General features: G+C 31.8%; 2 protein-coding genes across 8 annotated transcripts; one reads left to right on the top strand and one right to left on the bottom strand.

The window, feature by feature from the left end:
* Window positions 1–13,100: 13,100 nt before the first annotated feature.
* Window positions 13,101–20,418, top strand: LOC114941172 (uncharacterized). 5 transcript variants are annotated; one of them, XM_029316069.2, is made up of 8 exons: window positions 13,101–13,285; window positions 14,269–14,500; window positions 14,807–14,947; window positions 15,038–15,287; window positions 15,397–15,986; window positions 16,479–16,835; window positions 16,953–17,048; window positions 18,089–20,418. In XM_029316069.2, exons 2-8 carry the CDS (start codon window positions 14,291–14,293, stop codon window positions 18,152–18,154), a joined length of 1,710 nt encoding a protein of 569 aa, XP_029171902.1. In that variant the 5' UTR covers window positions 13,101–13,285; window positions 14,269–14,290; the 3' UTR covers window positions 18,155–20,418. The 5 variants fall into 5 exon arrangements, with proteins under 5 accessions (XP_029171902.1, XP_085337463.1, XP_029171903.1 ...); XM_085481337.1 differs by lacking the exon at window positions 13,101–13,285 and adding an exon at window positions 13,293–13,582; XM_029316070.2 differs by lacking the exon at window positions 13,101–13,285 and adding an exon at window positions 13,293–13,560.
* LOC114941171 (metaxin-2) lies at window positions 19,837–23,868 on the bottom strand. Of its 3 annotated transcripts, none has more exons than XM_029316068.2 (4): window positions 22,835–23,018; window positions 21,296–21,875; window positions 20,702–20,839; window positions 19,837–20,281 (listed from the first exon to the last, which is right to left on the bottom strand). In XM_029316068.2, exons 1-4 carry the CDS (start codon window positions 22,878–22,880, stop codon window positions 20,218–20,220), a joined length of 828 nt encoding a protein of 275 aa, XP_029171901.1. In that variant the 5' UTR covers window positions 22,881–23,018; the 3' UTR covers window positions 19,837–20,217. The 3 variants fall into 3 exon arrangements, with proteins under 3 accessions (XP_029171901.1, XP_085337464.1, XP_085337465.1); XM_085481338.1 differs by lacking the exons at window positions 19,837–20,281; window positions 20,702–20,839; window positions 22,835–23,018 and adding exons at window positions 20,920–21,226; window positions 23,540–23,609; window positions 23,740–23,868; XM_085481339.1 differs by lacking the exons at window positions 19,837–20,281; window positions 20,702–20,839 and adding an exon at window positions 20,920–21,226 and having other exon boundaries at window positions 22,835–23,023.
* Window positions 23,869–25,237: the final 1,369 nt, after the last annotated feature.

The raw sequence follows: 25,237 nt of genomic DNA on the forward strand, positions 1-25,237 counted from the left end.
ATTTTAAATATTGAAATCAGAGATTTATATAGACTAATTAATTTATTACATGGTAAACTTTACAATATTTCAAGATATGTGGCTAACAAACTACCAGTACACATATGGAACGAAATTTTAAGACATCATTTCATCTCATTTGACATGATTCATAACAGACTACATAACAAACATAATAACAAATTTAATTGGCTAATTAAAAAGAAACAAGACGAATATCTGAAAAATATCAAACCGATTAAACTTAGTTATTCCATCAACAAAATAGACATTCCACAATCAACAATTTCAGTAAACAATAATATAAACAAAGACATTGTCATATATCCTAATAAATTCAGAGACAAACATATTAATCCTCTAACCAGTACTAACGAAAAATGGTTTATTAATTTGACTGACACAATAATTCCTACCAATGTCACTAATCTATTACAATCTGGAAGTAAATTCGGCCTGCCGTTTAAGAATGAAAAAAAGTTGGCCATACACGAGTTTATCAAAGATATAGAAGGGAATTCCACTAGTTCTAACATGAAAAATTTAAATACATTACGTAACAATCTGGTTCCACAACTTTCCTATTTTTTACACGGCAAAACTAAGTTTAATTCAACTCATGAAGATTTGATTAGTATGCATAAATATACAAGGAGGTTTTGCCATGATAATCCGGATATCAAGAGACACGGTAGTGTCTCGCGACCAGTTAAGGGCGTAGCGGAGACGCCGTGTATCTTAACGCGAGTCGGACATTTGAGTCTTTATAATATTTCGAATCCTCAATAATGGCTGAAGCAATCGAGTTTATACTAGACTTAATCGATAGATTGAGTTCGAATTATATAATAAAAGTGTCTTTATTTCTGCTCTACGTGATTTGTAAGCAGAGATATATAAATGCAAAGTCGAAATATGAAAAATTTCTATTAAGAAACGTCCCCGTCATCATTATCATCATCATTATCATCATCATTATCATCATCGACCACGCATACATAGTAGTATCGTGCTACACGTATTCACACGTATACAACACATGCGCACACATATATCACACGTACACAACACATGCAAGATGCATGTAGTGGTAATTTTGTCCATCTCGCACGTTTTACAACAGATGGCGATAGTGGCGCTCCGCCATATCGGCAGCGTGCGGGGTTATGTTGGCTAACTCTCTCTCTCTCTCTCTCTCTTTCTCACACACACACGCACACACACACACACTCTCTCATTCTCACTCACTCACTCACTTCGTCTTGTGTACTTATTTAGTACATTCATGATCGGCAGCGTGCGGGGTTATGTTGGCTAACTCTCTCTCTTTCTCTCTCTCTCTCTCTCTCTCTCTCTCTCTCTCTCTTTCTCACACACACACGCACACACACACACACACTCTCTCATTCTCACTCACTCACTCACTGTTCGTCTTGTGTACTTATTTAGTACATTCATGATTAAACATCTATATGCATTAATGTGAAATTTACTTACAATTAGTTTACTTGAAATATTCAATCTCTAAAGTGTTTATCTTATAAGATAGACAAAAAAATCTGAGTTAATAATAAGAAAAAAAAACAAGGATTATTATTGTCATAATTTTTTATCAATTAAGTACTCTCAACTATCCAATAATTAAATAAATACGTACAAATGTGCGCGCGTGTACACACATACACATATTGATATTAAAGAGATTGAAGGAGAGGAAGGAGAAGATAAAAATTTAAATATTCACATATATTTTCAAATATTATATGAATTTATAGTTTACATATCTAATTAATAATGAATTTCTAATTATATTAAACATATCAAAATAAAGACATACATGTATTTATCAAATGAATAAAATTATTGAATACAGACTTAAAAAATTTATTAAACATAGACTTAAAAAATTAATTAATTAAATTAAGAGTTTAACTAGGCTCTGTAATATATAAATATAAATTTAACATATATAAGATAGGCAATAAGAGCCAAATCGCGGATGACAGTGCGTTATTCTAAACGAAACTAAATTTTTTCGTTAGAATTAAATACCTGTGCACAAGGCACCAAATTTTTACTTGGACACGGCCAAGATATAAAATTGGAATAATCTCTACAAGAGATTTTTAATTCCATGTATCCCCTATTCCCCCTAAAGAAATAAAGTGCGAGAGAAAAATATAGATCCGAAAGTCGCAGAATCGGGAATCGAACCCGAGACCTTTCGCTTGCCGGGCGACTGCTCTTCCAACTGAGCTATTCAGATCCTTTCGATTCTATACTTTTCTCTGTTATATATATTAATGTTGGTAAATAAACGCCTTTAAGCCAGCGTGTATAAATTAAGAGTTTAACTAGGCTCTGTAATATATAAATATAAATTTAACATATATAAGATAGGCAATAAGAGCCAAATCGCGGATGACAGTGCGTTATTCTAAACGAAACTAAATTTTTTCGTTAGAATTAAATACCTGTGCACAAGGCACCAAATTTTTACTTGGACACGGCCAAGATATAAAATTGGAATAATCTCTACAAGAGATTTTTAATTCCATGTATCCCCTATTCCCCCTAAAGAAATAAAGTGCGAGAGAAAAATATAGATCCGAAAGTCGCAGAATCGGGAATCGAACCCGAGACCTTTCGCTTGCCGGGCGACTGCTCTTCCAACTGAGCTATTCAGATCCTTTCGATTCTATACTTTTCTCTGTTATATATATTAATGTTGGTAAATAAACGCCTTTAAGCCAGCGTGTATAAATTAAGAGTTTAACTAGGCTCTGTAATATATAAATATAAATTTAACATATATAAGATAGGCAATAAGAGCCAAATCGCGGATGACAGTGCGTTATTCTAAACGAAACTAAATTTTTTCGTTAGAATTAAATACCTGTGCACAAGGCACCCTGGCACAGCAACAGGGTTGCCTATCTTATATATGTTAAATTTATATTTATATATTACAGAGCCTAGTTAAACTCTTAATTTATACACGCTGGCTTAAAGGCGTTTATTTACCAACATTAATATATATAACAGAGAAAAGTATAGAATCGAAAGGATCTGAATAGCTCAGTTGGAAGAGCAGTCGCCCGGCAAGCGAAAGGTCTCGGGTTCGATTCCCGATTCTGCGACTTTCGGATCTATATTTTTCTCTCGCACTTTATTTCTTTAGGGGGAATAGGGGATACATGGAATTAAAAATCTATTGTAGAGATTATTCCAATTTTATATCTTGGCCGTGTCCAAGTAAAAATTTGGTGCCTTGTGCACAGGTATTTAATTCTAACGAGAAAATTTATTTTCGTTTAGAATAACGCACTGTCATCCGCGATTTGGCTCTTATTGCCTATCTTATATATGTTAAATTTATATTTATATATTACAGAGCCTAGTTAAACTCTTAATTTATACACGCTGGCTTAAAGGCGTTTATTTACCAACATTAATATATATAACAGAGAAAAGTATAGAATCGAAAGGATCTGAATAGCTCAGTTGGAAGAGCAGTCGCCCGGCAAGCGAAAGGTCTCGGGTTCGATTCCCGATTCTGCGACTTTCGGATCTATATTTTTCTCTCGCACTTTATTTCTTTAGGGGGAATAGGGGATACATGGAATTAAAAATCTCTTGTAGAGATTATTCCAATTTTATATCTTGGCCGTGTCCAAGTAAAAATTTGGTGCCTTGTGCACAGGTATTTAATTCTAACGAAAAAATTTAGTTTCGTTTAGAATAACGCACTGTCATCCGCGATTTGGCTCTTATTGCCTATCTTATATATGTTAAATTTATATTTATATATTACAGAGCCTAGTTAAACTCTTAATTTATACACGCTGGCTTAAAGGCGTTTATTTACCAACATTAATATATATAACAGAGAAAAGTATAGAATCGAAAGGATCTGAATAGCTCAGTTGGAAGAGCAGTCGCCCGGCAAGCGAAAGGTCTCGGGTTCGATTCCCGATTCTGCGACTTTCGGATCTATATTTTTCTCTCGCACTTTATTTCTTTAGGGGGAATAGGGGATACATGGAATTAAAAATCTCTTGTAGAGATTATTCCAATTTTATATCTTGGCCGTGTCCAAGTAAAAATTTGGTGCCTTGTGCACAGGTATTTAATTCTAACGAAAAAATTTAGTTTCGTTTAGAATAACGCACTGTCATCCGCGATTTGGCTCTTATTGCCTATCTTATATATGTTAAATTTATATTAATTAATTAAACATATTCCAAATTTAGAAAAAATAAACTTTATTTATATATGCAACAGCTTTTTAAACTAAATTTTTAAATTTTATTTTATATTAGACAATTATCTCAATCAACATCTACGTCCACATTAGCTGCACTGCAGACTACCTCTACAGCCACATTATCTGCTCCGCGGATATAGCGTTATGCCAATACGATACATTACATGTACTTACTTACTTGCCTTTACTGTACCAACTCTTGTTCTTTCCACGTAATCATGTTTTTACAGTTATCGTTTGCTGTATATCTTCCAGCAAACTTTATTTCGTGTGAAGTGTATTTAATTAATTAAATCTCTGCGAAAGATTGAGAAGATGAAGGGATAATTCAAACTATGAAGACATGGTTACATGGAAAAGACAAGAGTTGATACAATAATAAAGACATACATGTATTTGTATCCTGCTGGCATAAGGTTATAGAAGTTGATTGAGATTGAAAAATAATAATGAAAATAATAAAAAAAATAAAGACACATGTATTTGTATCGTGCTGGCATAAAGTTATAAAAGTTGATTGAGATTGAAAAATAATAATAAAAATAATTAAAAAAAGGAAATATTCAATCATCATTTAAAAGCATATTTGAAATCTGTAGAATAAACAGTTTTTGCAAAAAATGTGGAGCATTTGAGCTCTAGTAAATCTAAAAATAAATGTAAACATCAATTAATAATAACTGATGTTATATATATATTATATATATAAACCAATTTGTTGCAATATTCACTATAAAAGGTTGTAAGGGTAAGATGGCTAAAAGTGAATAATTTAAAAGATAGTTAACATAATTTTACATAAACTGAAATATTTCATAAAATAAAATATTTGTAATATTTCGAAGTTTATGTAAGATTATGTAGATACATAAAAATTATACCTTTACAACTTTTTATAGTAAATATTGCGAGGAATCGATTTATATGAGAAAAATTAAGGTAATTCTATTTTGAAAATATAAGTGACCTTTAAATAACCTTGAAAATCGCCGTTTAGGAAAAAGTCTGTGTCAACTTTTTCTTTTTCGAAATCCTGCAACTTTTATCTAAATTTAATAGAAAATGTATAAAAAATGCTCGACATTAGTACACACACACACACACATATGGGTAAATTTATATAAATAGGGTGCTTTAGGAGGAATGATCAGAATTCTAGGATATGATTGTACACATCATTTTAAGCAAAGAAGTTTAGATAAACATGTTTAATAATTGTTCTATTCCGGTCATAAAAATATACAAAAATGAATGATATAATCTCTAAAAACTCACCTTTAAAAAAAGGTAAAAAAAGGCGACCAGTTAAGGGCACGCCATTAACAAAAATTATCCATTGCAAACCCATGTAGAATCCTATCCTATTGCAAACCCATGTAGAATCCTATGAAAAATTAATCATTGCAAACCAATGTAGAATCCTAGGCAAAATTAACCATTGCAAACCCATGTAGAATCGTACCCATTGCAAACCTATGTAGAATCCTATGAAAAATTAACCATTGCAAACTCATGTAGAATCCTATGAAAAATTAACCATTGCAAACCCATGTAGAATTGTATTAAAAATTATTCATTGCAAACTTATGTAGAATCCTACATTGCAAACCCATGTACAATAGAATCGTATGAAAAATTATCGATTATAAACCCATGTACAATCGTAACAAAAGTAATGAAATAAAAAAAAAATTGCGTCAAGTGAAAGTAGAAACTTGTACCAGTGGAAAATTAAAGTTGCAGACATATATAGAGTCGTATAATGAATCAGTAAAAATTTAAATTTGCAAATGTAGAATCGTACCATAAAAAAACTTATCTTTTAAAAAAAAAGATAAACAAGATGCCAAGTCCATGCGCCATGTGAAAAAGAAATAAAAAAATTTTAGTTAAAAAAACTGGGAGCGCTGCTAAATAATATTTTAACAATATTAAAATTAAATTGTTACTTTTAAACTCATTACAGTTAAAATATGTTTTGTGTTTAAATTAATTAATGTTACTTTAAGGTGCATTGTAATTTTGAAACTTAGCAGCGCGCCCAGTTTTTTTAACTAAAATTTTTTTATTTCTTTTTCACATGGCGCATGGACTTGGCATCTTGTTTATCTTTTTTTTTAAAAGATAAGTTTTTTTATGGTACGATTCTACATTTGCAAATTTAAATTTTTACTGATTCATTATACGACTCTATATATGTCTGCAACTTTAATTTTCCACTGGTACAAGTTTCTACTTTTACTTGGCGCAATTTTTTTTTCATTTCATTACTTTTGTTACGATTGTACATGGGTTTATAATCGATAATTTTTCATACAATTCTATTGTACATGGGTTTGCAATGTAGGATTCTACATAAGTTTGCAATGGATAATTTTTAATACAATTCTACATGGGTTTGCAATGGTTAATTTTTCATAGGATTCTACATGAGTTTGCAATGGTTAATTTTTCATAGGATTCTACATAGGTTTGCAATGGGTACGATTCTACATGGGTTTGCAATGGTTAATTTTGCCTAGGATTCTACATGGGTTTGCAATGATTAATTTTTCATAGGATTCTACATGGGTTTGCAATAGGATAGGATTCTACATGGGTTTGCAATGGATAATTTTTGTTATTGGCGTGCCCTTAACTGGTCGCCTTTTTTTACCTTTTTTTAAAGGTGAGTTTTTAGAGATTATTCTTTTTACAAGGGCTGATAAGGGCAACGTAACAGTCGCGATGACAAAAGAATATTACACGAATAAGATGGAAGGTTTACTTGAAGACAATAGCACCTATTCTATCATAAAAAAGAACCCATCCTCCAAAATAGAAAAGGAACTAAACGATATTCTTAAGAAATGGCAAAAAAAAGGGTACATTTCTAATAAAGAATATTACTCACTACGTTCCAGCGACTCCCTTCTTCCAAAATGTTATGGTCTCCCAAAAATACACAAGGAGAATACTCCATTTAGAGTAATTGTGTCATCGATTAATACCACGCTTTACTCGATAGCCACTTTTTTACATAAAATCATTTCAAATAGTATTCCTACGGGAAAAAGTAATATAAATAATAGTTTTGAACTTTACAGCAAGCTAGCGGGTAAGAAAATTGGTGCGGAAGATATTCTAATATCATTAGACGTGGTTTCACTATTCACTAACATTCCGATAGATCTTGCAATAGAAAGTGTGAGCAATAGATGGAATTATATCAATACACATACATTAATTCCAAAAAATGAATTCATTTCCATGGTTAAATTTATATTGGCGTCAACATACTTCACATTCAATGACATTGTATACAAGCAAGTTTATGGCACACCTATGGGTTCCCCGTTATCGCCAATAATTGCTAATGATGTTATGCAAGATCTTGAAGAATCAATAATTAATGAATTGGACATTGGTATCGGAATATATTATAGATATGTAGACGACATTATTATGGTGGCACCAAAGAATAAAATTGATAGTGTACTGAATAAGTTTAATAGTTACAATCAACGACTACAATTTACGATTGAATACGAAATTAACAGAAGCATAAATTTTCTAGATTTAAACATTAAAATAATAGATAACGTCATACACTTAGATTGGTTTTAAAAAAAGACATGTTCAGGTAGAGTACTATCTTTTTTATCGAGTCACCCTATGTGCCATAAAATAGGAGTAATTTATAATCTTATTAATAGGGCATTGTTATTATCTCATCCCATATATCATAAGAAAAATTTAGAACTGTGTATTAAAATATTATTGGACAACGGTTACCCTATTCATTTAATCTTTAAAGAAATAAATAAAAGAATAAGAGTTTTAAACAATGGTCAGTTTAACAACAATAGAAAAAAAGAAATTGCAGAAGATAATAGCAAGAAAAAATTTTTCGTCATCCCATACATTAATAACATTTCTGAGACAATAGCATCGACAATAAAAAAATCAGATTTCAGAGTAGGATACCGTTGTCTAAATAATCTTAACAAATTAATTAAAGTCCACAAGGACAAAAACGTGCATAACAATAATAATAATGTTGTCTACAAAATTAATTGTAAGGATTGTGAAGCTTCGTATGTTGGGCAAACCAAAAGAAAATTACGCACTAGACTAAAAGAGCATATGAATAATATTAAATTTGATTCCTCCAAGCATTCTGTGGTCTCTGAACATATTATAGATAAAAAACATGCTTTTGATTGGGATAACGTTAAAATACTTGATATTGAATCTAATTATTATAAAAGACTTATCTCGGAAATGATACACATCAAGGAACAAAGGCATGGTATAAATAATAACACAGACACCGAATTACTTAACAACGCGTATTTCGACATTCTTGAAGAAATATCGAATGTTTAGACTTATGTAAATGTTTATTTTGTGTGATCTGACACCTATTTATTCGACTTTTTAAAAGACTAGACAACAGTCAAGTACTAACAATAAGGCCAACAACAATTAGAAGCATCGTCATCTCAAGTTATTCGGAACAATTTTTAACAAATATCAAATAATTTGGAGAGGATGGACATAATCATTGCCAGATCGAGGGACTTTCGTCAAATAACGATAAGTGGTTTGTTTGGAGTAATGTATAAGTGTCACTCCGAGTTTTTATTAATAATTCTAAAATATTTTATGAATAACCGGACGAATCATTCTGCTTCTAATTGGGTTCTTACTTTGTTGAACTATTTTAATGGTTTCAATTCATTGTAAATATATTTTGCGTTTTAACTATGACTTAACTATATAACTTATATTGACTATGTATTGCGGATTTTTTATTAGAATTTTATGTATTTATTTATTATCGTTATTTATTATCACTATTTTTTTGCGCACTGAAGAGGAGCAAATAGAGCTCGAAACGTTTGTGTAATTATTATTTCAAATTAAGAATTTTCTTCTAAATAATAAAATAATATCGTATTGCTCGTTACACATGGCCTTAATTTAATAATTTATCATTGTTAATATAACAATTATTGCGAATTTAGCAAAATGATATAAAACTTTTCTGTTCAGTTTACTGTATTCTACTTGCTCGCGAGTATAATTGGCACAATCTTTACCCTGACATCTTGTATGTAATATTGATCATTTTTGTATATTATATTATATATTTTTTTACATGTATATGTATAAAAATAAATATATAATATATAATAATTATTATATATTATTATATATATTGACAAAACAATATTTTCGGTACCAAACTCAAAAGTCAATAAATGTTTATATTTGAATAAATCAATTGTTTTAGTATTTTATTAGATTCGCGAGTATGTATCCCAAAATTACGTCCGTAATATGTCCGAAATGAGACCGTTTTCGACCTATTTTGGATTTATTATGGATATCGTTAATACGTCCAAGATGATCCAAAATAAGTCCAAAATAGGTTCAACAACAGTCTTATTTCAGATATTTTATGGATGTCCGAAGTTGTGTCAAGCGTATGTGATATGGATGTCCATCAGACGTCCGACGAATCTTATTTGGACCAAAAATAGATGTCCGACGTCCAGAAAGTAGACGTTCAATGGACATCCATTGAATGTCTATGTGCTATGCTTATATATTATATATATATATATTTCATTTATTTATAAAATACATTTTATAAATAAGTAAAATATTATACAGACAATGTACAAGATGTTCAGTTTGTGCCATAACAAGCTTCAATCAATAATTATTACTCCAATGAGTATAATTCACAATAATTTTTATATAATATAATAAGTATTTGAATATATAAAAATATTTTTAAAAATTTGTTTTAAAAATTACTTGAAAAAGAATATTTAAAATATTTAACGTATAAGACGGGCAACAAGAGCCAAATCGCGGATGACAATGCGTTATCCTAACGAAACTAAATAATTTTTTCGTTAGAATTAAATACCGGTGCACAAGGCACCAAATTTTACTTGGACACGGCCAAGATTTTAAATATGAAATAATCTCAAATATGAGATTATTTCATATTTAAAATCTTGGCCGTGTCCAAGTAAAATTTGGTGCCTTGTGCACCGGTATTTAATTCTAACGAAAAAATTATTTAGTTTCGTTAGGATAACGCATTGTCATCCGCGATTTGGCTCTTGTTGCCCGTCTTATACGTTAAATTTATATTTATATTACAGAGCCTTGTTAAAACTCTTATATTTAAAATATTCTTTTCCTCAATTAATCTTAAAAAAAATATTTTTAAATATTTAAAAATATTTAAAAATACTATATATTATATAAAAATATAATTGTTGATTATTATATTGGATTATTAATTGAATAAAGCTAGAGCTTTTAATATGGCAGTAGCGTTTTTTTTTGTTTTTTTTTTTAAGTGGGGGAAACCTTCAAAAGGCATCCCGGTTTTCCGGAGTAGTGTGAGATTCTTACTCACTGAAACCCCCACTATACATACGTTACCTGCTACAATATAATGGCGTTGATTCAAAGATATCCACGCCTCTATTGAAAGTGATCCGCCCTTCAGACTCTAAATCTCTAAATCTATCTGCAACAAACAACTCTATGATGCATAAAGATAATTAAATAAAAAAATTATTTATTATAAAATCTAAAAGAAAAACAAGGTAAATTATATAATATTAAAATATTAATTACTTAAAATAATAATTACTTTAAATTATAAATAACTTATGCGTAACATATATTTTTGGACTCCTAAATAAAAAATATATTATATTATTTGCAAAAAATAAGATAAAATATTTTTTATTGGAATAGTCTCAACTGCTCTTTTAACTGAATGTTTAGAAGCAATGAAAAAAATCGAGGATTTACAAAAAATTTAAGTACATTTCTAGGATTTTTTTATATGATATAAAAAAAATATATGGTATATAAATTGATTTTTTAATTTTTTTATTAATTTTTAATTACACACACACACACACAAATAGATTCTTATTATTTAAAATAGTTTTTATTTTTGTTCTTTATTTACATATGCATACATATACAAAAAAATAAAAATAATATGATAGCCTTTTTGCTGACATTATCTCTCAATATTTGCATCTGTGTGCTCACGTATTAGTGTTTGTACCTACATGGACGCTACTACATATGCGATGTAAGAGAGACACAGATGGAATGATGCTCTCTTCTTGTCAAGCAGTCAGCATGTTACCACAGAAATTTCCCCTGCTCCTTATAAATCTAGTGAGAATCTTATCGTCCAGATATTTCATAAAATAAGTGACATAACTTCGTGAATTTTTTTTTAATATATTCTTTATATAATAAAGCAGTCCTCTAAAAGGCCGGATATTACATTTTCGCTCTTAAAAATTTATAATAAATAAAATACGGACTCGCGGCTAACCTAACCTTACCCGTTCCTAGCTGCGCATTCCCCCAAGTTTATTAAAAATTTTTATTTTTATCTTTTTTTTATAAAATAACTCTTTAGAGAACTACAAATGAGCTTACTGATTAAGAATATCCTAAATTTAATAAGATTCATTCAATATTTTGGCTAATATCTGGAAAATAAGAATCTGTAATTCCCGGCCGGCCGATAGGCGTCTCCACCATGTCGCCTGTTGACCCTTAAAGGTCACGTGAAGGTCACCTTCGATTTCTTAAAAGACACTATAATACCTATTTTTCATTGTATATTCTTGTAGCTTGTCTCAAGAGCTTTTCAAAATCCTACAATAAAGTATTTTTCATTGTTTCAGTTATAAAGGTTTAAACAATTTTTTTTACATATAAAATGTAAAATATTCAGTTTTCGGTAATTATATTTTATATTCCTCTTGCGCGCGCGCGGCGCAAAACCAAATAACTTTTGTTTATTGAAATATTTTATTTATAAGTATATATCATGTTTTATTTATAAGTATATATCATATATATATAATCATATATATATATGATATAATATATACTTATTTTTTAATCTTCCACCCCTAATAACTTATTCCATCCCTAATTTTTTATTTTTTTAATAGTGTATATATTTTATTATAATATATACATATATATATATATATATATATATATATACATATATATGTATATATTATAATAAAATATATACACTATTAAAAAAATAAGAAATATTTTTTAAAAATTATATTTTTAAACCACTGAAACTCGATGAAAAATCATCGTAAACTAATAATAAAAAAACATTTTGAATAATTAAAATTACATAATTCCTAATTAAATAAAATTTATAAATTTCTAAGAATAAAATTCACAAATTATTTTTTCCACGCAAATATCTGTTTTTACATTTACATGAGCGGGAAATTTTGAAACGGAAATTAGAAAACCAAATTGGTAATCCAGAAACCGAAAACGGCAGATGGCGTAAATCGATTATAAATCGGAAACCCCGAGTGTCGAACAAAACCATCAAATATTCCGCAAGATATCGTTCGAAGGAAAGAAAGAAAATAAAATAAATCAGTAAATAAATAAATAAAACATAAATAAACAAGTACACTTAGGATCAATTTTTTAAAATTAATTATTTCTAATTTTTAAATAAACAAAAATTTTTAGCTAGCTTAGTCAATTAATTTTAAAAAACTGATCCTCTGTTTATTTTACTAGCGATATTAAGATATAATTTAATTTAAATAAGAATAAATAAAAATAAATAAATGAATAAAAAGTAAAATAAATAAAAAAATAAATAAAAAATGAATAAAAATCCTGCGTGTGGCTCTCGCGCTCACGCTGGCACGTTTGACGTTTGACGTTTCGCGGGCTGTCACCTGTCAGCGGCGCTTCCGCCCGAGGGCGCCGCGCGAGTGCGCCGCGGCGTTGAGTGACGCCGCCGCCGCCCGCCATGTTTGTTATAGTTTTCGGAGGGACGATAAGCGTACGCGAGCGTACGGTGTCCGCGATTCGAATGAGACGTGTGTGAACCTGTGCGCGGTCCGTGTGTCAGGGCTACGTCCGTACTCGCGGCGGCGTGGGTGCGCGTCGGCCGTCGCCGACTCTCCGCGGAGCATGGTAAGCGTCCGAGATGTGTGACGTCATCGGCGGCCCCCGGGCCGGCCCGTCTCTCTCTCACGGCCGGCGGCCGATTTTCGCGCGAATTTTCAGAGGCGTCCTCCTCCTCCGCCGCCTCCTTCTCCGCCTCCTCCTCGAGCGTCGTAACATCGCAGTGAGGTTTCGAAGGGATGCATCTCGTCGCGATCAGCCATCCGTCATCACCTGTCATCTGTCATCGGCGGGCGCCGACCGGCGTGAGAATTTTCTCCTTCCCGGCAAGATCGGCGTATAGGGTACACGGACATTGCGCCGCATGTAAATCGATATACGCCTCGTTCTCTCTCTCTGTGTGTGTGTTTGTGTATACGGCGACCAATCAGCGCGCGTGTAGTTGTGCGCGCGCGAGCGCGTGACGCGCTTGGCACATACACATATACAGGCACCGTTCTTTGGAACGCCCCTTTTTACGAAACGATCGAACTTCTTTCCCGCGCAATCTTGCCTGGCGAGAGAGAGAGACGTCAATGGTTCTCCGAAAAATTCTGTTTGAATCTCCGGCTTGAATGAGTGTTGCTACGACTTGAAGTTGGCGGTTTTTTATTTTTTTGAAAATATTGTTTTAGGTACTTTTTTTACTATTTTGAGTTTTTCCCTTTACGCTCATTATTTTTTTTGTAAATATTATATATATATATATATATAAAATTGTAGATATATTTTATATATTTTATATATTATATTTTATATTTATTATATTTTATATTATATTATATATTATTTTATATATAAAAATTTATTCTAAATAATATAAAAATATTTTTGCATTTTATAATGAACAATATTGAACCTAAACAGTTTGTTAATATTTTTTTTAAATATTTTTTATTTACACTAGTATTTTGAGATATATTATTTTATATAATTTAAAGAATTAGAAAACTATTGAAATAATGAATTATATAACATCAATTGCATGAAAATAATAATTCTATTGGTTTCAGGATACTTAACAACGCTGTTGAAATGTGGCTAAGAAGTGAACGAATTAGCAGAAGATTGCGCGGCCGTTTAAGTTTAAGCGGTGTAACGGCATCAAAGGCAACCAGTCATCGAACACAAGTTGGTGCAGTGCGCAAGGTACCTCATATTGGGAACAGCAGTCGTGTGATAACATCAAGCAGATGCAGCAGGTTGAATCAGTGGCGACGTAGATCATCCAGCTTTCTAAAAGAAGTGAGTTCTTTAAAAACTGAGCACTTATATATAAATATGATCGTGTATGTCTTAATACCTCATTGAAATGAAAGATTTATAAATAATTGGCTATCGCTGAGATTAATACAAAGAGAAGATATTTAAAAGATTGCTCCAATCTCTTTGTAGACTTGTAAAGAATAATATTTCATTGAATATATATATATATATATAATATATATAATATCTCATACAATATTTCATTAAAATAAAAGATTTATAAATAATTGGCATGGATCGCTAATTGAGATAGATACTAAAAAGATTGCTCCAATCTCTTTGCAGGCTTGTAAAGAAAATGTCTTACATTTTGCCAAATCCACACCTATCAGACGAGAGAGGGGACCTCGTAGAAGAAAATGCATAAAGCGGTCCATGGTTACGTCAACTCCTTTGCACCGTACTCCACCAATAGATGCAGTCATTGTAAGTTGTTGCAATCATCATTATGATGTGTAAAAATCAACCATATATATAGTATATATCTGAAATTAATACATAATACGTATTTTGTAGTCTGCTAAAATCACGTCGCCGTCTAAAGTTTCGGAGGAATCTAAGGAAAATTGGAATGGCGGATCCACTTTACCCCTTTGCTTGTCAGTAACTAATACGGACTCTCGTGGTCCAATGATACCGCCGGTACAAGACTTGAAATCTTCCATATCCAGTGTATCTTCGTTGACCTGTCTAATGCCTCCGGTGTCCCTGGGATCACATTCAGATCTCACATGTTTGCTAGATGATGAAGGAAGCAAGAACAACGGTATCCCTCGATAGCTTATATATATATATAAGCTTATAAATTATTATAATATATCGATAGCTTATAAATTATATGTATGTATGTATATTAATTTTTTTGTTTTTCGCAGATACTACGCTACCGTCGTCATTACACTATTCCTCTTTATACGCACATACTGAAACGTCCACAGAATATTACAGTTTGATGCATTCGACTTCGATATACAACGTCCGTACCACCACGTACAACACATCCGACAAGTACTTTCCGAACGGAGGAAAGTGCTCGCTTATCGATAACAATGAAAACCGCAGTGATCTCACGAAAGATCAATATGCTGTTGAAACAGACCCAACAAAACATGAAACAACTGCTGGATATTCCAGTACGAAGTACAGTAGCGTGCCAGCAAGTATGTACAATATAAATCCACATCATCCATCCGATACGAACGGCAATCTTAGTGACAAATATGATTCCGAGGACGTCGACAGTCGTTATCACGAGGTTGAATACATGGAGGTGGGTAGCGAGGAGATAGTAGAGTCTTGCGATGTAGAGAACATGGTCGCTCAGGTTCAGGAGGACTGGGAGCCGTTCGATCCTTATGTCTTCATCAAGCACTTGCCGCCGCTCACGCCGGCGATGAGAGCGAGATGCCCGGCCCTGCCCCTCAAAACGCGAAGCAGTCCGGAATTTAGCCTGGTGCTAGACTTAGTAAGCTCGAATGAGACTTCACTTCTAGTTAAAGTTTCAGTTTAACTTTCGCGTCCCCCTCGAAACTCTTTAAATTTTAAAATTAAATTGGGACACTGTATGTGTACTGGATGTCCCAATTTTAATCGATCACCTTCAAAAACTTTTATTTTTAATTGTACAACAAAATGTTTCACACAAAAATTGTGATTTGAACACTTTTCAAGGTCATTGAAGGTCATTTGTTTTTTTAAATGGAATTACTATACATTTTTTTAATATAAATCTATTCTTTTTGCAATTACTTTAGTACTTAATATTATCTTTCAGAAAAATTCAGTAGCATTATCTTTTGTCCTCTTTTAAATCAAACAACTCTTGTTTGAAACATTTTGCTGCGCAATTAGAATAAAATAATTTTTGAGGATGGTTGATTAAAATTGGGCACCTTGTATATTGCATTTATAATGGTAAAAGCCATGGTTATTACATCATTTTTTTCTTCTCTTGCAGGACGAGACATTGGTCCATTGCAGCTTGCAAGAACTATCTGACGCGGCGTTTCGCTTCCCAGTGGTCTTTCAGGATGTGACGTATACGGTATTCGTGAGAACGCGACCGTACTTTCGCGAGTTCCTCGAGCACGTCTCGTCACTCTACGAGGTGATTCTGTTCACGGCGAGCAAGCGGGTGTACGCTAACAAGCTGATGAATCTGCTGGATCCAACGCGAAAGCTGATCAAGTATCGTTTGTTCAGGGAACACTGCGTTTGCGTGAACGGAAACTATATAAAGGATCTATCCATCTTAGGTAGGGATCTGTCCAAGACCGTAATTATTGACAACAGTCCGCAAGCGTTTGGATATCAGGTAAAGTGATTTGTTCTCAATATATATATATATATATATATATATATATATATATATATATAATAAAGTGCACTCTTCTGGAACGTGCGTTTTTGAAAACGGTTTTGTGTGTTGCAGTTGGAAAATGGCATACCTATAGAAAGTTGGTTTGCCGATCGTTCGGATAATGAGTTAATGAAGTTATTACCATTTTTGGAAAATCTAGTAAACTGGGTAAGCATATTTTCTCAACTCCTTCTCACCGCGGCTATGTCAGATTGTGACGTCAGAAGCGAGAAAGCACACGCTGTAAATTACCATTTTTAAATGAAAGGATATTTCAATGAAACACTACTTAAGATGGCAAATTACCCAAGTAACATACTGACGTCATTAAACGTCAAACTAACGTCACTTTGACGTTTAATGATGTCAGAAGTGAGAAAACAAAATTCTTAGATGCCATTTCGATGAAACAGCACTTCAGATAGCTATCTACCAGGTGTATGCATAAGTTTTTTCCGGTTTAACTAAGAGATGGCGCCAGCGAAAAATTTGTTCGTCTGACATAAAACTACAAACACACACAAGTTGAGTCCGCTAAAAACTAGTGTCTTTGTTTTATCGTTCAGTGATCATGTCGAATTTTTTGCCTGAAAAAGAACATTTGCGACACGCATTGCTTTTCTTATTTAATCAAAAGAAAAAGGCTGTTGAAAGTTATCGTTTGCTGGTAGAAACATATGGTGAACACGCTCCATCGATTAGAACATGTGTGAGACATGGTTTCGACAATTTAAAAGTGGTGATTTCAATGTAAAAGACAGTGAGCGCTCTGGTAGACTACAAAAATGCGAAGACGAGTAATTGCAGGAATTATTGGATGATGACTCAACTCAAACTCAACGGCAATTAGCAGAAGCATTACATGTATCACAAGAAACAATCAGCAGACGTTTACGAGCAATGGGAAAGATCAATAAACTCGGTAAATGGGTCCCACATGAAGATAGCTTAAAATACCTCCAAAACTACTCAAGTAACATACTGACGTCATTTTGACGTTTAATGACGTCAGTATGTTACTTGGGTAGTTTTGGAGGTATTTTAAGAGTGTGCTAAAGCTATCTGAAGTGCTGTTTCATTGAAATGACATCTAAAAATGTTTTCTCGCTTCTGACGTCACAATTGCAACCTGGTTGGCAAGAAACTAGGAGTCTTAATATTGGATCAATTTTTGAGATTTTGTTTTTTATTTCGTTTTCTTTTTGCAGGGAGGCGACGTAAGGCCGCGCATTAGAGACCAGTTTCGACTATTCAGCTTTCTACCACCAGATTAATGTAACTTTAGCATGCACAGAAATTCAACATTGTCCGAGATATTTCTTAGCCCAATAAAGAAGAAGAAAAGAAAAGAAGATACAAAAACTATCTTAAAGATATATTAAAATAGATAAATAAATAGTTATTCTCTCCGCGATGCATAAAAAGCGTAAGCCGCTATATAATATTCTAATAGTTTACAATGTTTCACAAAATGGATATGCCTGTTGGTATATATAGAGAGATGAAATTTAATAATTCTAGATCTTATCGGAATTATATTGTTCTGATTCCATTGTCCGAGAGAGCAAGTATCTGCGAAAAAAATGTTGCGTACATATGTGCGATTTTGTTAGTTTATTCGTTTATAGATTTTAAAGTTCGATATCAAACAAATCAAATCTTGTCTGACAAGAGAAAAACCAGTGAGCATAAATATCTATTATTATATAATTTTTAGCGATACTTCCAAACGAGTACCAAGTCTCTCCATGACGTGATTATATGACCTCTGTGTATATAATAAGACTTGTATAATTCTGTCACAATTTATTCTTGCATTGCGAATACTTGAAAAAGTAATATCTAAAATTGTTAATTTTATCTTTTTTTTTCCATCAGTGTAAAATGATCTCAATTTATTTATCTGCATGAAACGCGTTTAATTTGAAAATTCTATTCATGCTAACCCGATTTTCTGATTGTGAATTACAATTGTTTATTATCACAACTTATAAATCTACGTCTAGATTGCAATTTATATATATACATATATATATATAAATATATATATACATATATATATGTATATATATAAAGATGTTATAAACATCTCTGTCAATAATTATATAATTATAGGATGTCATAATTATATAATTATACACGATTATATGTGCTACATGATAAACCTGTGTATAATTCATAGTGTAAGAAACATAGACTTCAAAATCAAAAAAAAAGAAAAAAAAGAATTAGCAGCAGCATTATCATGTAATAAACGGCGTCGCAAAAATCTTACGCCTCGTAGTGTGTTTATCATAGTTTAAGATTATACTCATATTATGCACAAACACACATTATAATAATAAATAATAACAGATTATTATTCGTGAAATCAGTTGGATCGTATACATATATATATATAATTTCCCAGAAAACGTTCTCTTTTATCAGTTGCGAAACATTTTTATTTTGTGTGTTACAATAAATTAATCATAGAAATAAATTAACGAGCTATGTAAAGCGATAAAATGATTTCTTACGAGTAGACAGACATCATTTGATTCGCGTTTCAACGATATAATAAGTGAAACGCTGGAGACAAGAAATTGAACATTTATATACAATTTATAAATCATATTTATAAATTATATTAAATAATAATTTAATAAAAAAAATAGATTAAATTTTACATGCAGCCATTACTCGCATCTGCATGCGACAGATATATAAAAATGAAGAATGATGTATATATTGACTAGAAAAGTTTGTTTTTCCTTCTCTAATTTGCTATATATGTAATATATAACATCGAGATGAGATATACTTTAATTTACAGTAATTTACTTAACAATGTAAATTACATTATTAATTTACATTCCTGGCTCCTCTCCAACCATGTTGGAATTGTGACGTCAAAGGAAAGAAAACACGCTAAAAATTCGTAGATGTTACTTCGAAATATCTTTTCATTTAAAAATGGCATCTCAGAATTTCCAATGTATTTTCTCGCCTCTGACATCATAATCTAACACGGCCGCGATGAGGATCCTTAATTATAATTTATAATTATAAATAAGAAAAATATCACCATTTGATGATGTATAATTTATGATACACTTTATATATATATATATATATATATATATATATATATATATATATATATGAAAAGAACGAGATTTTTATACCCAATCAATAGCTTCCGAAATCGTGCGTCAATTTGCTTTGGCACATTTTATTGCCTTGTCATTGGGCTATCACGTTTTTTGAATTTAGAGAAAGCTCGCCATTTTCTTTTAATTCATTTATCCTTGGTTAATTCGTTTATCCATGATACGATGGATGTCGGATCATTGGCTTAATTCTTGAACTCCAGCGTTTCATTGATAGTGTGATTGTTCAGAACTTGAGGAGAAAAAAAGCTGAAAAATGTTATGTGCAGTATTATGTATTTTAAAAAGAATTATCGCCATAAGTATTGGAATGATCAACTTTAATATAATCTCATATTTATAATAACAACAATAAGCTAACATTAAAATGTATACTACATGTCGTACTCAACATTACTCGCACTTCAGATATATCCATCTTGCAGCGAATAAAAAAGAAAAAAATAAGATTCGATTTTGTATGAAACAAAAAATCAAGAGAATTTGAAGACCGAGAACTGTAGACCTCATTGAATATTACAGAGATTTTCCTTTATATGGTCGTCCTTGGCCACGTCAGTCGCGAAGCACAGGAACCTCAAATTACGATGTATGTAATCGGTGTACCGCAACTCGATGTATCTGAAGTCCGAGTAGGATTCTATCTAATCCTCCGTACGCTGGAAATACCTAGTCTCGATGCGTTTACAGAAAGTCACCAGCTTCGGATGGTTGTGCACGATCATGGCCAGCTTGTCGTTAGGCAACGGAGTGGTGATTATTGTGAATATGTGGCCAAAAATCAAGGCGTCCAGTTCATTGGGTTTGCTAAAAACGTAAGAATCGTCCATTAAAGTCTTTCCTTATATCGTGATCAGTATATTTGTAGAAGGACATGTCTTTACGGAAGCTGTGCATGCAAATCAATTCATCGATAAGGTAAAGGAATGTTCAGAAAGAGGAGGAAGCGATTCGGGCTGTGATTGGAAGTCGTCCCACAAAGTATTTCTGGATGGTGACTCGATTATCTCAAACTCTTCGGCAATTTTGTGTCGCGCTTCTTCTAGATTGAAGCAGCAATCTTCAATTCTGAGCGCATGGTCTACTAGTTTAGGAAACTGACGAATTGTGGCGATGATTCCGTGATTTGGGGCAAAGGAGGACGACGCGAGGGCTTGAATGTGGCCGTACACCAGGGCATCGAGTTCGGTGGGACTTGAAGAGACATGATTACAGGATGAATCGTGAAAATAAAGGAAGGAAACCAAGAGAAGAGTCGCTTACTCTTTCCCAAAGAAGAACTTCTCGTCCGCCAGCCTTTCGGAGAGGGCCACGCAACACTTTCTCACATCGTCGAAGACCTCGTCCAGGCTCTTGCTATACCAGCCGAGCACGTTGAGCCTTTTTATCACCTCTCGTCTCTTCTGCCAGTTCAGGTAATGATTAAGCGGCCAGGGGTACACGCTCCCGTGTCTAGGCTTGGTGACTGAATTTAAGATTGCTGTGTCCACCCAGCAGATGTACAGTTCTGCGTTTACAAACACGTTGTTTACGAGAGACAGGTAAGCCCTCATGTCCACCTTGGCTGCTGAATCCAAATGATCAGATAGACTCATCCCCTTGCTCGCTATGTGCTGAACTATCCCGTCGAATTCTGATATCAACTTTGTCCCGCATTTGATGAAGGGCACGCGACCTGACGGCGACATGAACTCTGCATTCTTCCTCGGTTCTATTTGAAACTCAAGCTGACACATCTTGAGGAAGGCCTGCACCGCCAGGCAGTTTGCGTTGTCAGGCAGGAGAATCTGCTCCACCTCATATGGTTGGTACAAAGTGATGGGTTGAGGCCATGGTTCTTGGGCTAGAAAATAAGACTCGTTTTTACATGGAAAGTGACATCTACGATGTAAGTTACATAATTGACATATCTACATATATCTAAGAATTAATATGATAGGATGGATTAAAAGATAGTCGATGGAGATGAAGTGAAGAAAGCTACAACAGAAGGACTTGTTATTACATGCAGGTGGTATCCAGCTTTGATGTAAGTTACATGATCGACATATATCTAAGAATTAATGGCAGGATAGATTGGAAGATATAGTTGATGGGGATTAAGTGAATAAAGCTGCAGCAGAAAGACTTGTTATTACATGCAAGGTAGTCTTCAACTTTGATGTAAGTTACATAATCGACATATATCTTCTCTAAAAATTAAGCAGACTGATATCACTAAATGTCAAAATGACGTTATTTTGACATTTAGTGACGTCAGTTTGCTAATTGGATTGTTATTACACGCAAGGTGGTATCCAGCTTTGATGTAAGTTACATGATCAACATATATCTACGAATTAATATGACAGGATAGATTGAAAGATATAGTTAATGGAAATAAAATGAAGAAAGCTACGGTAGGACTTTTTATTACATGCAAGGTGTTATTCAGCTTTGATGTAAGTTACATAATCGACATATATATATATCTAAGAATTAAGCAAATTGACGTCACTAAACGTCAAAATAACATCATTTTGACGTCGAATGACGTCAATTTGCTACTTCGGTTGTTATTACATGCAAGGTGATATTCAGTGTTTCGATAAATTACATAATTAATATATATTTAAGAATTAATGCGACAAGACGGATTAAAGAACAGCTGATAGGGATAAAGTGAAAAAGTGGTTCTTTTGGGGAAGGAAATTCGAAATGACGTTGTGTATGAAACCGCGCATTGGTTTGTTTACAGAAAAGTGAGGTTACGTGTGACGCGAAAATTAATTTATCTTACATAAATACATTGTTAAACTTTACCTTCCAACTCCACCGCGATCGAGTCGCTTAACAATACATGAGGCATATTTATAATTACGATATAATTATGTACAGATGAATCTTACTCCCGTTTCGCTATTTCAAGATTTTGCGATTGATTATATATACGTTGTAAAAAGAGCGCCACGAGTGAATTCTTAGAACTCCGCGTCGTGTAATGATTTTTCCCCCCTTATTGTAAACGTGTTACATCAAATGCATACTTTTGTGCAAAATAATTGGAATAAAGTTTAAATTCAGCTATAAATTTTAGTCTTTTTCAAATCTATCTTCGTCTGTGTTCAAAAAAATTATATAATTTGTTTTTTTTTGTATTATTATTATAAAATTATATATACAATTTTTCATTTTATATATATACAATCGTGTGTATATTTTACAACTGTTTTATACGCAGGGTGTCTCATCATTTTAACTTACACAACAAAGTCATATAAAATATTTTAGACAAAAACGTTATAGAATTTCGAAGGGGAAGGTTGGCGCTATTGATATTTTTTGTAAAGCTCAATTTTCAAGGTCATTTAAAGATCATTGTTTAAAAATGAGACTATTATTGATTCTTCATTAATATATTTATTCTAGAAATTATCATGATTTTTATCATTAAATCGATGAAATTTCAATCACCCTAAAAAAATTAATTTTCTATAAATATATAAACATATATACGTAATAACTCACCTTGTAAATCAAAAGATTGCTCTGCATCATCTTCAACAATGATCTGTTTTGCATCGAGCTGAGATTCATCCTAAATTAATACTTAATAATTATGGACACATATGATATGTGTTTAAAATATATCATATCTGTCATTATTAGTAATTCTTTAAATCAATTACGTATATAAAAATATACATATATCCTTTGAAATATGTAACCTTTGAAAACTTTGCCCCTGACAAAAAAGCGCGGAGAACATGTGTTTGCAACGATGACACGTCATTTTTCTTCTCGAATTTCTGAAATGCATCGCACATCTGGTAGGTATGCATGTCTTTCGTTTCAGAAAGGAAATTTACCAAAGATTTTTTCTCTCTTCATGTATAGATGTAAAACTTACAATATATTTTCACCGAAACTTAATTTTATATTTGACCTTTTTGATACAACATTTGCCGGATAAGTCAAATTTTCATTACTACTTTTATGATATTGACTGACGTAGGTAGTCAATAGAATGTCCATTTAATTTTATTCTAATGTTTTTTTTAATACAAAAGATTGTAACAAAAAAAAAAGAAATATTTTGGAAAAAATATACGTTGATTCGAATATGTACAAAAAATATGTATATGTATACAAAAATTGTATATAAAAAAATATGTATAAGAAATTTTTAGATTTTTTCTATTTTAAAGATATTATTTAAAAGTTATTATTCGTCTCAAATATAAGCAATAAATAATCTGTTCAGGTTCTAAGTTTCTAATTTTTTAGCTTTTTTAAGGTCTTAGAACAGTGTACGCAATCGCTGATTAATGTTATTGCGCACCAATCATTGTTGCTAAAAAGAAAAATCTTTTTTTATTGTTTATAGGTTTCTGAAAGCAGCTACTTTAACCAATAAAAAAATTTAACAATATAATATATCTTGTATTACATAAGCCAATATCCATTAAATATATTAAAATAAGAAGGACATAATAATAATATTATCAATATAATTCCTATTTTTGTAGAGCAATAAATCTAACAATAAATTTATTTAATTTTCTTCTACTATATTCTATTATATTCTATTTAGAATTATTATAAATAAAAAATATAAAAATAAAACAAAAATTGCGCGCACAATTCTTTATATTGTAATAATATTTAAAAAATATTTTAAAAATTGTGCCCTTGTTAGTACTTTTTTTAAATCACTGTTCGTACGATATTATAAAAGATATCAATAGTCAATAAAATTTCTTTCCGAGAGCTCCTCAGAAAGATTTTTAAAACAAAACATCAGACCACATATATATGATTCGATTAATTACGATTAATTCTGAAACATATGATTGACACACGCAAACGAGAGATTTATTGCCATCATCGTAAAAGGGACCTATATACAAATTGACCTATGTGAAGAGTATTTTACAGCGTGCGACAGAATCGAATTCTTTATATCAATTCTGCCAAATTGGTCCAATTGGATTTTATTTTTTTTTTTATATTCAATTAAAAGAAGCATATATGTAAAAAAATAAAAAATTGTATAGTATATTTTTTTCATTTAGTTTATTTATTATTGCAATATATATTTTTATTTTTTTTTAATTATTATTTTTAATATTTTGCATGTTAATTTTTGCCATCTTGTATCTTTGTAACTATATATATATATATATATATATAGTCTTTATAAGTATAAAATATGTAATTTTAATT

Source organism: Nylanderia fulva, unplaced genomic scaffold (assembly GCF_048542155.1).
Source record: "Nylanderia fulva isolate GAGA-0341 unplaced genomic scaffold, ASM4854215v1 Scaffold175, whole genome shotgun sequence".
NCBI classification, from domain to species: Eukaryota; Metazoa; Arthropoda; class Insecta; order Hymenoptera; family Formicidae; genus Nylanderia; species Nylanderia fulva.